This window comes from Megascapheus bottae, chromosome 18, assembly GCF_031878675.1.
Source record: "Megascapheus bottae isolate mThoBot1 chromosome 18, mThoBot2.hap1, whole genome shotgun sequence".
Taxonomy (NCBI): domain Eukaryota; kingdom Metazoa; phylum Chordata; class Mammalia; order Rodentia; family Geomyidae; genus Megascapheus; species Megascapheus bottae.
The window spans coordinates 32,111,854-32,124,775 of record NC_143526.1 but is presented as its reverse complement, the minus strand read 5'-3'; the positions used below and the strand labels follow the sequence as shown (position 1 = coordinate 32,124,775).

The 12,922-nt window shown below is 54.8% G+C and overlaps 1 protein-coding gene across 4 annotated transcripts in view; it reads right to left on the bottom strand.

Moving 5' to 3' along the window:
* Dlgap4 (DLG associated protein 4) overlaps positions 1–12,922 on the bottom strand; it is a 102,682-nt gene that overhangs the window by 63,867 nt on the left and 25,893 nt on the right. For all 4 annotated transcript variants that reach the window (XM_090352288.1, XM_090352287.1, XM_090352289.1 and 1 more), the window contains exons 2-3: positions 2,846–3,914; positions 124–368 (exon numbers count right to left, since the gene is read on the bottom strand). In XM_090352288.1, the coding sequence (XP_090208414.1) occupies positions 124–368; positions 2,846–3,841 (1,241 nt within the window). In that variant the 5' untranslated portion in view covers positions 3,842–3,914. The remainder of the gene's footprint in view (positions 1–123; positions 369–2,845; positions 3,915–12,922) is intronic.

Below are 12,922 nucleotides of genomic sequence, written 5' to 3'. Positions count from 1 at the left end.
GGGCTTCAGCAAGGGGAGGGGCTCACAAGGGGTGGGGCCAGGGGCGGGGCAAAGACTAGCCCTGGAGGGTGGTACTCTCAGGCCTCACCTGTGGGTGTGACGGGGTGCAGAGGTGTGGCTCACCTGCGGGGGTTGCTCTGCTCTCCCAGGGACTGCTGCGTGGCTCTCAGGTAGCTCTGACGCCTTGCTGCAGTCTTGGGTGAGGGCTTGGGACTGCCACCACCGGACTCGTCGCTGTCCTCATCGCCCATGGCCTTGATGTAGCTGCCGCTGCGCATACGCCGACAGGGGATGGGGCCCTCGGCTGTGGAGTCCCCATCCCGGGGGGACAGCAGCGTGGTGCTCCACTCACCACCACCACCGGGCACCTGGGGATATCCAGGGCCAGGACTCAGTGGGGAGAGGGGGTGCGGCCTGGCCTTGGCACCTGGGAAATGGAACTTCAGGACCGCCCCTCTCCTGGGCGTTGGGCCTTCTGCGCTAGCTTTAATTTCTCATCAGAAGGCCCTGAGTAGGGACAGGTACCTGGGTTCCAGAACTAGCTCTGTGGCAGCTTCACTGCCGGGCCTTCACACCGCTGCCCCTCTCCAACCTTTTGATTTCACTATGGAGCCCAAGCTGAGTCTGCCCCAGCAGAACTGTGGGAGGCTTTGGATCAGAATGGCCTCTGCCAAGGCCGAGCTTCCTCAGCACCCACAGTGCCCTGTTGCTTCATTTGTGCTCTCCCTGGTCACATTGCATGACCCCACTGTACAGATGGGAGCACCAGGCCCAAGGCCTCCAGACCAGGAACCAGAGCTGACCCTAGGACAGGGGTCAGAGTCCCTGGTACATCAGCACAGGGGAGAGGAGGCGCAGAGCTGATCGGGCCTTCTTTGTCCCAAATTGGGGAAATTGAGGTGCAGAACAGAGGGATGGGGCAGTCCCAAAGCCAGTGGAAAGGCCCAGTTCTCCCATGTGAGCCCCAGGGATCCTAGACAACTGAGGTCACAGCTGTGAGGTCACCATGGGTCACCTTGACCCCAATGGTTCTGGTGGTGGGAGCCAGTGGGCACAGCCAGCCCTCCTGGTCACTCACTCATTGTTTGGATGGCACTTGGGGAGGAAGTAGCACATCTAAGCTCTTGATGCTTCAGAACCTGGAGCTGGGTCCTCACGCTGAGCCCCGACGCAGAGGGAGAGTGCCTCATTGTGTGTACAGATCTCAACACACACAAAGCAGCGCAATTTGCTGTCTACACCCCAGGATAAGCTTCTACCCCAGGACACCCACCTCGAACATGCCCACATCATTCCCACGGATCCTCCCCCAGATGCCACACCTCCCATGCTGATGTCAGTAACTGCTGCATTGGGACCCACACCCCCACATGTCCACGTTGACACACCTCAGCACACCCCCACACTGCACACACAGGACTGCACACCTCTGCATTGATGCTGAGACATGTTCCAGTGCACACAGCACCCCGCTCCAGCATGCACTCAGTGCATAGGGGTTCCATGGTCTCAGATGCCAGGGGCTACTTCTGGCTGAGAATCCCCTTGGGGGCACCTCCAGCGGGGGACTCGCCCACAGTAACGACCTTAGCCTCCATCATACCGCAGCTGACTGCACATCCAGTTCCCACTGCCCACACTGTCCTTGAGATGGGGACCTTGTGTATTCCTGCTCAGAATCTAAGACCAACCCACGTGGCCTCTCCCCGGAGGCCATTCTATCTGATCAGACCCCACGGTACCATGCTGAGGGGCAGTGATCACACTCTCTCCCTGTTTCAAAACACCTGGTATTGGAACCAAACAAGTGGCTAGAAAGGCACAAAAACTCTTCATAGGTTTGAACAGTTGCCAGGATTTCACTATCCTGTGATTGATGAACAACACCCACCCCCCAAAAAAAAAGTGTTTCACTGTCTCTGCAGAATGTCAAGAAGTCAGAGCTTTGTCACTCCTCATCAAGATGAATCTCCTGTTGTTTTCCAAGAGCTAAGCCAGGCCTGTGCCTAGATGAACCCTGGAGGTGGCACTTAACACTACAGAAGCAGCCCCTTCCATTGGCAGGGTGCTCCATATCACTCTACCCACTGGGCTCTGTGCCCCTGCTCAGCCGCCACATCTCCCCTCCTACAATGGTGCAGCAGCAGCGAGGTCCTTAAGCCTTCTGCTACCTGCAAAAACCTCCATGGCCCTGGTGCATGGTGAGCGCTCATGGCCTCCCCGAACCCCAATCCCAACTGGTAGGGTTGGTGACTCTACTCCTGGACTGGTGACTGTAGTGCTGCCCTGTCCCTCTCCGCCCACACTGCTCCCTGCTGGGTCCTGTGTCCCCTCCTGGAGTCTCGGTCAGCAGGACCCTTGTCTTACATATCTCAGGCTTTGTTCATTCATTGTCTATCCCCTCCCACATATCCTGCACACTTCCTCCAAGCCAGACCCCGTCCTCAAGGAGAACCCAGTCTGATGGGGGTAGCAGGTAAGAGGCTGACGTTAAAGCTACGTATTGTTGGGGCGTGTGTGTGTGTGAAAAGAGAGAGAGAAAGAGACAGAGAGAGAGAGAGAGAGAGAGAGAGAGAGAGAGAGAGAGAGAGAGAGAGAGAGAGAGAGAGAGCGAGCAAGCGCATGCTTCCAGGGCCATGTTTTAGCTGCTTTTCAGGTCAGGCCCTGAAGACCCTAATCAATGTCGGCTAAAGCCTGCCCAGTGGAGGGTTCTTTATTAGTAGGCCCCACCAGTGAGAGGCTCAGCACAAAGCCACTTCCCAAGTGGGTCTGTGGTACAGCAGTGCTTCAAAAGATACCACCCGTGTCTCCAGCCCTCAGTCCGCTGACCCTGGCAGACACCTACCTGCAGGTAATGGTAGGCCAGACCCTGGTGGCAGGACTTGGACTTCAGTAGGCTCTTGTCCAAGGTGGCTGAGGTCTTCTGGCAGACCTCATGGGCATGGCTGAGGGTGAGAGTGGACCAGGAGCCCCGCTTAACGTAGTTGGTGTCGGAGCCCACTCCAAGGCTGGGGCAGGTGGCAGGGGGTGCGGGAGGGGGTGGCGGGGTGGTCAGCTCGGTGGTGGTGGTCTTGGCGGCCTTGAGCATGTGCCCGCTGATGGTGTTGTAGGCGTGCATGAAGTAGCGGGGCTGGGTGCGTTCTGGCTGTCGGCCCAGGGTCATCAAGCCAGAGACAGGGCCGCCGCTGCGGAACGCGCTGCTCTCCCCGTCCAAGTTGTCGTCGGAGCTCCACCAGCCGGAGATGTTGGAGCGGCTGCGCCGTTTGGGCTCCCCGGCCTTGGCCCGCTCCTTGCTCTTGGCCCTCCGGCCCTTGCCGTCCTCCAGGCCACCCTTCTTGTTCCCATTGGCACCAATCTTGCCTGCTGTGCCCTCCAGCGAGGGTGCCTTAGTGAAGAAGAGCCGCTGGACAGAATGGACCAGGTGGCGGATGCGGCCAGGGCTCTCACCGCGCTTGGCCTCGCCCCGGGGAAACTGCAGGGTGCTGAAGCCATCTCGGTGGATGGGCAGCTGCTTCTCAAACTGGTCCAGGAGGTTGGCGGGCAGCCGGTTGATCTTGGTGGCCTGGGCATGGCTGGGGAAGGGGCTCTCCTCCGGCACCTCAAAGTGGGAGCTGTAGTGGATGCGGGGGAAGGTGCTGCTGGGCGCTGGCAGCTGGTTGTTGAGCGGGAAGAGGCCATCTCCCGGCAGGGTGCTCTGCCCGGGGAAGCGGGCCTCCCGGGCGAAGGCCTCGGTGGGCGACAGCAGGTAGGGGTTTCGGTCAGACCCTGCAAACAAGGGCTCGTGTGGCGGGTCCAGGCTGTCAGACAGGTGGCGGGGGCGGCTGTCGCCGAGGCCTTTCATGATCCCGGCCCGTGAAGCAGGGGCCGTCGCCCTAACAGGGCGCCCAGGTCTCCTCTCCTGGGCAGCAGCTGTCCTGAAGAGAGAAAACAGAGAGAAGTCAGCTGTCGCCTGGCTTGGAGTGGGCTGGGTAGGGCAGGCCTCAGGGCCAAGAGGAAAGCGGGGAGTGTGGAGTCTGCCTTAGCCATCGTGGGGTGGGGATGAGAGCAGAACTGAGAGCCACACCTTCTGGTTGGATGTGGAAGCTGAAGCTGGATGTAAAGAGGCTGGTAGAATATAGTGGACTATGTGGGGAGGGGGGAAGGGGGGCTGCCCACCCCCACCCTCTTCCCAGCTCTGCCTCGCCATGAGGGGCTGCATGTGCGAGGACACAGTGCTCACGCCCAAGCTTGGTCCCCAGCCCTCAGGACAGGCCAGCCTGGGAAGAGTGCACTCTGGACAGCGAGCCCCCCGAGCCCCCGGGATCCAGGCTGAGGACTCCTGCTGGTCCCATCTTTTGGTCCCTTAAGCATCCTTGCCTAAGTGCCATGGGAGGCCATCCACAGAGCAGGAGCAGGCAGGGCCCATCTTACCTGCAGCCAAGGGCAGCACAGTCCAGCTCTTTAGTTGAGCAGAGGATTCCTGGTGTGACCCTCTGTAAATACCTGCTCTGGCCCTCACTAAATGTCCAGGGACAGCAGCCTTTGGCCTGTGTGCTGGAGCCACAGACATCGGAGAGACCAGTAAGCTCATATCCATGTTTCCCAATTGGAATGAAGCAGTGATGGCTGGAATGCCAGTTCTTGGAATGGAGAAGAGAGGCACCATCTGGGGACTCGGGGACCAGGCAAGACTTTGCAGAGATAAGAACTTAGCCAGTCCTTTCCTTTTACTGGAACTCCCCTGCCGCCCGGGTTGCTGTTCACCTGTTCCTGCCCCTGCTAACATTGCTGTCCTCTCTTCCCCCGGTAACACCCGGCCTATCAGTCTGTGTCTCCATAATCAGGCTGAGGGCAGGGCTAGTTCCTGCTTCTTTCCACTGGAAGTAGAGAAATGAAAGGCAATGGGTGCTTAGGTCCCAAGGCTGCCTCCAAGGCTCTCTGGTCCCAAATCTGTTTCCTGCAGCTCTACTTCTAAAAATTAACCCCTCACTACAGGGCACTTGCCTGACACCTCATCACCCTCCAGCTTCCCTATCTTGTCCTGCGACACCAGACAAGGCTCTCACTCACTGGGATTAGGCTGAGGACCGATGTACATCGCACAGAAACCTCAGGGCCTAGGTGCCACATGGCTGTCCTGTCCCCTGGGGACGGGTGGGGGCTTCCAGGCTAGGATGCTCTGCAGAATGGTGGAAATCACTTGCCTGGATTCATGTCGAACTCTGCTGTTTCCTTACAGTGACCTCCAGTTGGCTGCTTCCCCGATACGAGCTTTAGTTTCCCCCTCTGGGCAGCAGAGGGTTGGGGTGAGGATGGGCAGGGCATGTATCTGGTCAGGACGACTACCTTGGCTAGCCTGGGTGCCAGTCCCTCAGCCACACAGCTGCAGGGGCCTCACCTTGGGGAGCAAATGGATGGCGCTGGGCTGGGGTGGGGGGGCAGCTGTAATGCCTACACTGCCTTTGTCAATGAGCTATACTTAGGCCCATCGGATGCCCTAATTAGCTCTCATTAATATAAGCCTCATTGCCTCATGGAATCGGAAAAAATCACAGAGCTTCTGCCTCTAGCACCCTGAGCGCCATGGTACCTCTCCACCTGCGGCCACCACTGCTACCTGCCACACAGGGCCCCTGCCTGCCCACTCAGCTTGAGACCCAATGGGGCTGGGAGGGAATGAGGGACTAGGCCAGAAAGGTTCTTCTGGAGACAAAACTCAAGCGCCTACATCATTGCCTGAATCCTCTTCCCTCTTCAGCCCCACCGCCTGGGCTGGTACCCACGCTGGCACTGAACCTAAAACCCCGGCCCACCACGGGCTGTTCCTCAGTCTGTGAGTCCCTGCTCACATCGTCTAGATCCGCCGTTCCTAGAAAGGCTGGCTGCATCCACAGAGGGGGAGAGTCTAAGTGAAGGGAGGGATGTCTTGATCAATGCAGTCCCATCAGTGATGGAGAAAGAGGGGAGACAGGCCTGCACTGCCAGCTGAGTGACGAAGGGCAGGGAATGAAGTACTGTGGAGGGGAAATGTTCTGGAGAGACGCACTGCAGTCTATGGAAGATACAACCTCGTCATCCTGGAGCTCTGAAGGAAGGGGTGGAAGGGTGGACGGGGACCCCAGGGCCTCTGTGCTACCGAGGGCAGGATGCAGGTAGACGGAGGCAAGCCCCTGTCTTTGGGTGCCCCTCCCTCATCTCTTGTCAAGGCTTCTCCTCCTCTCCCCTGGGCACTCACAGGATCGGGGGGCTTCCCCACATCCTGCTTCTCTCCACACTGTCTCTTCCCCTACATAGGGCTTTGAACACCACCTAGATCTGACAACTCCTAAATTTATGTCTTCTCAATCTCACCCTCGAGCCCCAGACTCCCTGGCATCTCGCTGGAGATGTCTGACAAGTCCAAAATGAACACATGACATCCCTGCCTGCCCCCGCCCCTTCTCACCTGCCCAGCCCACTGTCTGCACAATGTGGTTCCTGACAAGAGCTAGCTGGGGTCAGATGGATGCTGCGCCCCATCCTCTTATTCTCTTCCCAATCTGGAAGACAGCCAGCACTTCCCAAGAGCCCCACGGCTTCCCACCTGCACAGCAGGCCAGGGCCAGGCCAGGCTGCCCTGCCCCCTGCCTTTTCACCTCCTTCCTGCCCCTCCTCTCTTGTGTCACCCCTACAGGTAGAGCTGGCCATGGCCACCCTCTACCAGGCACCTCCCATCTCCCAGCACTGTGTCCACCCCGGGCAGGATGGGCTCCTGGAACCCACAGGGAATGGTGGTAGTGGTCCAGTGTGACTCCTGGGGCCAGATTTAAAAGACAAAAAAAAAAAAGTGTTTTGGAGAGGCTGCCTGCCATGCTGTAGACCGGCCAGTCACCCCGAGGACAGTCTGGGTGAAGGAACAAGGCCTCCGGCCAATAGCCTGTACTGCTTGTTCTCACCCACCTTGGAAGCCATGGCTGCAGCCTCAGCTGTCATTGGGACCCCAGCTTTCTGACAGATGAGGGGGGGGCAGAGCCACAAAGCCAGGCTGCTCCTGGGTTCCTGACCCTCCAGTTTACATGAGATAATCCATGCTAACTTTGGGGGGACATGGCCTGCAGGCATTAGCGCTCATGTCAGAAGACACAGCTCCGAGCGGTGGCCGAATGCCAGCAGGAGGGTGGAGTGGAGGCTGGCTGCGCGCCCGCATCCCACGGCCGCCCACCCGGCAGAGATCCCAGGCTCCGTCCATCAGGATAGCTCCACGATCCTGACAGATTCAAGGTCTGTCTTGTTTGCGGCCTAAATTGGTGTCCATAGCAACTGTCTCAAAGTGTGACATGCTGTGCACCGGCGGCCCGGTGGACATGATCACAGGCAGCGGCTGGGGACGTGTGTGTGCCTCCATGGCAGTCCCTGCATTTGCGTGGAGAAGGCCATGCACAGCGGCATTCGTGGACCCCTCCTGAAGCCAACTCTGCACCCAAGGCCCAGGGGCAGGAAGCTGAGCCCAGTGGGGACAGGGCCTTGGGGTGACCACACCCCATAGAACCCTGGGTGGCCTTGGGTGAGGCACTGGAGCCCCCATCTCTGGAACTCGGATGGCCTAGATCCTCAGGACAAAGGAACTGCAGAACTCTCCTACACTGCTCTCGGGCTACGTCTGGGGTCGGTCTACATGGCTGGGCTGCTGTTTCTGCTCGTAGCCTCTTTCCTGGCTTGATACCCTGAGATTTGCAGTCTAAATGTCTCAGTAGGTAAACAGAAGTGCCACTCAGCTCTGCCTACCTGCAGAGCTCAGGCACCCAGGACCTCCTGCCATCTTCCTACGCAAGAACCTCTGTGCTAGCGTAGCCACAGTGAACTCTTGTGGAGTGCCCATTGTGTGTCAGGCACTGTGCCAGCATCTGCCTATATTGGCTTGTTTATCTCTCCCAACAACTCTTTGAGGACACTAGGCTCAGAGAGGTTAAGGACCCAGCTCAAGGTCACATAGCAAATAAATGTCAGCACCATGATTGAAATTCCAGAATGGCTCTAGAGCCCACACTCCAGGCCACCTCCTGCAGGGCAGCACTGAACCAACCCTCTCCGTGCCAGTGGCTCACACTTGTAATCCACCTACTCAGGTGGCAGAGACCTGAGGATAGAGTTTTGAAGCCAACCTGGGCAGAAAAGCCTGTGGGACTCTATCTTCGATTAACCAGAAAACAACAACAACAACAACAACAACAAAAACCAAACTCAGGGTCAAGTTGCAGAAGGCCAGGCTTAAGTGAAAAAACTAAGGGAGAAAGTGAGGTCCTTAGCCCAAGCCCCTGTATCAGCACCAGAAAAATCAGACAGACAGACAGACAGACAGACATAAAGAAAGGAAAGAAAGAAGCTGTGTACTTATAAGCCTCACTACTCAAAAGGCTGAGGTCTGGGGATCGTGGTTCAAAGCCAGCTCAGGCAGAAGTCCTCATCTCCAACTAAACCACTCAAAAACTGGAATTGGAGCTGTGTGGCTCAAAGTGGTAGAGTCCTAGCCTTGAGCCACAGGAGCTCAGGGACAGCACAGAGGCCAATCAAACCAGACCCAGACCCAGTGGTGCATGCAGCCACAAAAGAAAGCATAAACAGAAGGCTCCCCATACAGGTTGGCCCAGGCAAAAAGTTGAGACCCTACTTCAAAACTAACTAAAAGGGGGGTGGGTGGTGGGTGTGGGGGGGTGATGGGTACCAAGACATGTGAAAGGGTATCAATGTATGTGAATTAATGCACCTTCTATCTGGCAAATATCATGTAACCCTTCTATTAATTACAATAAAAAATTATAAAAAAATAGCTGGGGGCAGGGGGCATGGCTCAAGGGATAGAGCGGACCCTATTAGCAAGTATAAAACTCTGAGTTCAAACCCATCACTGCCAAGGAAACAAAGGCAGCTTAGCCGGCCTGGGCTTCCTATCCTATCACATCCCCCATGGGGTCCCAAGGTGGGTCTTGGTTGGCTCAAGGCTCATGCAGAAGGCAGAGATGGGATTTGAACCCAGGCAGTTTGACCTCAGAGCGTGGGCCTCCAATCATTTCCTTGCCCTGCCTCTGGGCTTTCTGGTACTTAGAGTGTGGCATGTGATTGGCTACATCCTTACTAAGTCCCCAAGTTGGCCCAGTACCCAGGGAATACTGCCTCTCTGCTGCCAGCAAAAACCCTCCTCACATGGCCAGGAGATGAGGGGAGACGCCTGTGGGAGGCTTTCCTCTCGGCTCCACCCGAGGGCAGACCCATCTCAGAGGCCACCTGCCTTGGCTTGTTCCCTTCAGGTCCCTCTGAGGGGCCATCCTGGAAGAACCAGCTGGTAGACAGTGGAACAAAATGATCAAAGCGGACACATTTAATTGAATTCTTCCAGCCTGTTTGGTGACTCACAGAGGTCTAGCCCTTAAAGCCTGTAGCCAAGTGCACAAGGCAGAAACACACATACATCCTGGGAAGTGTCAAAGCCAGCGTACAACCTGGCCAAGAGGGAGATTAATTCACTGAGGTCCTGGAGGGCTCCCCAGAGGAGGTGGCATTTGAGCCAGATTTTTCAGGACAAAGAGAGATTTCAACAGGTAGAGGCACATGGAAGAATATTTTCATTTGTTTTATTTTTATGTAAAACCACACTACATAGTTGTGCCTGGCCTAAAATGCTGTATGTACCGCAGGCTGGCTTTGAACTTTCAGTTGTCCTGTCTCCAATCTCTGTGCTGGCTAGGGAGGAACATTTAACAAAAGGGAAAGGCATAGATGGTGAGTATGGCAACTTACACCTGTAGTCCTAGCTACTGAGGAGGTGGAGACTGGCAGGGTCAAGGTCGGAGGCCACCCAAGACAAGCAAGTGCACAAAACTCTATCCCAACCAACAAAAGCTGAGTGTGATGGTATGGGCATAAACTTGAGACACTATTCAAGAGGTCACTATAGCAGGTGGGGATCAGGTATCAGTGGGAAGGGGGGGCAAACAGAGAGGGGAAGGTGGAGGAGAAGTACTTTAGAGTCAGGCATGAACATGAGGAGGATGGAGGACACTGCAGAGTGAGACCTGCTGGAAGTGTTTTAAGAACAGGGGTGGGAAAAGGGAGAGTAACGGTGGAGTTACACTGCACCACACAATGAACCCTTTCATACAATTAATGCATGCCAATAAAAAAAATATAACTACAAATTAAAGCAAAAACATAGCTGGGGGCATGGCTAAAGTGATAGAGCCCCCGCCCAGCAAGCCTAAGTACAACCCCCAGAGTACAAACCCAGTATCTCAAACAAACAAACAAATAAACAAAAACCAGTCACATATCTAGTGACTCCCACCTATAATCCTAGCTATTCAGAAGTCTAAGATCTGACGATCATGGATCAAAGCCAGCCTGGGAAAAAAAATCTGTGAGACTCTTACCTCCAGTAAACCACCAAAAGAGCCAGAAGTGGAGCTGTGGCTCAAGTGGTAGAGAACTAGCTATAAGCCAAAAGAAACTCAGGGGCAATGCCCCGGTCCTGAATTCAAGCCCTAGGATTAGCATAACAACCCCCACCAACACACACACACACACACACACACACACACACACACACACACACACACACACTTCCATATTGCATTTATTTGGTTTTTAGAATTTGGATCCATGCAAATATATCGTTCAATGCAATTTTTAAAAAATCTACTATAACTGCAAACCTGCTGTATACCACCTTAATAATAATAATAAATTTAAAAATATCTAGTGCAGGGGCCGGGAGTTTGGCCTAGAGGTAGAATGCTTGCCTAGCATGCAAGAAGACCCGGGTTCAATTCCTTGGTACCACATACATAGAAAAAGGCCGGAAGTGGTGCTGAGGCTCAAGTGGTAGAGCTCTAGCCTTGAGAAAGTCCAAGGACAGTGCTCAGGCCCTGAGCTCAAGCCCAGGACTGGTAAAAAAAAAAAAAAAAAATCACACACACAAAAAATCTAGGGCAGTTCCTGGGTGACACTAGAGGCTTCTGGACAGACCTAGCCTGACCTAGGGACAGGGGGCAGGGGAGGGGGAAGAGAGTGGACCCCTGGAGAGACCCAGTTCCTGAGAGGCTGGGGTGCTGAGCGCAGGCACCGCTGGGCCCTCACCCAGTGGAAGATGAAGCCTGTAGAGGTGGGCAAGCCCTGCCCATGTCCCCAGGCCACACCTCTACTTGCCAAGGGTTCCCTCCTGCCCTGTCCATGACTCCTACCAGACAAGGCTGGCTGTGCAAGAGCTATCAGGGAGCTGAGAAGCCCCCAAAGCAGCTTCGAAGCAAAGATAGACGGGGAGGTGTGTAAACTCCCTGTCCATCTCAGCACTTGCAGAGCCCTGGGGTTGCAGCTCCACTCGGCCTGGTCCTCCAGAGTCACTGGTAAGGCTGAATCCCACTGTGCACAATGGCACCTGCCTGGGTAGCTGTCCTTTCTGGGGGCCTCAGGAAGAAGGGCTGGCACTGTGGGCTCCCAGGACACCCCCGCTGCTCCAGATTTCCACGTGCCACCCCTGTGCCTGGAAAGTTCTCTGTTGCCAAGGGAACTCTTCACTGCCCCAGTGGCCCAGCCTGAATGCCGCCTCCTCTGGGAGGGCTCTCAGGAATCATGGGGCCCAAGACACTCTTTTAGCAGCTCTAGAACTCTTTCCTCTACACTGTGAGCCCCTTGAGGGCAAAGGCAGTTTTGGATCATGTCTATACTCCCAACCTGGTATTTAGCAGGAGCTTAATTAAAAAAAGGAAAGATGCAGGAAGAGAGAATTGCTTCATGGGCCACTCTCATTGGAGATCCCTTTAACACAGGTGTCATTTGCTCTCCCTATAACTTAAATTCAATTAGAAACAGGTTCAGTGGAAACTGAGGCTCAGAGGAAGGGAGCCCATCTGGTAAGTAGCAGAGCTAGGATTTGAACCCGGGTCTCTGGCACTCCTGCAGGAGTCTTGCTACCACTCACCTCTACTAAGAGAAAATGGGGCATATGGACACAAGCTTTTTCTCATATGCAGAAGCAAGATCTAAATACACTAGGACATGGTAAATTACACAGGCCTGTAGGCATTCATACACAATGAGACCAAAGGAGGCTACTCCCAGAGGAGGAACACAAAGGCACAATGCCCAGGTATTGCTGATCATATAAAATAATATTTATCAAAATGAACTCCAGGAAACAGAAACAAGAGGTTTTCTTTTCTTTTTGTCCTGTTTTCATCTGTCTTTGGAGGGTAAGGTGGAACACAGAAATGGAGGGACAGAGGGTGAACAGATGTAGCAGTGACACTCACTAGACACTATACAATGAACTATACAATTTGTGGATGGGAGCCGAGGGCTAGTGGTTCACACCTGTCATACTGTAATACTCCGGAGGCTGAGATCTGAGGACGGAGGTCCAAAGCCAGCTGAAACAGAGAAGACTATGAGATTCTTATCTCCAATTAACTACCAGAACATCAGAAGCAGAGCTGTGGTTCAAAGTGGTAGAGCACTAGCCTCAAGCATATAGAGCTCAGGGACAGTTCCCAAGCCCCAAGTTCAAGCCCCATAACCCACAATAAATAAAACAACAACAAAAAAAACCTTGAAGGTGGGGATATGAAGGAAAAACTGGGAGAGAATGAGGGAAGGAGTGACCCTGTCTAAAAAGAAATGTACTCTTTATCTGACTTATATAACTATAACCCCTCTGTATATAATCTTTACAAGAACAGCAATAATAAGAAACTGGTACAGAGGTGGCCAAGGTTGTAGCTGTGCCCCTAACCCATATGTGATCTCAGGTTAGCCCCTGTCAATCTCTGGGTCTCAGTTTCCCCCTCTGCATGCCATCTGGGATGGCTGGAGCAGTTTTCTGGCTCTCTTACAATTCGCACAGTCCAGGAGTCGGGGGTCTGTCAGCTGACTCTCCCAGGTGACAGGGACTCAGTCCTGTCCCTTCATCTCTTGG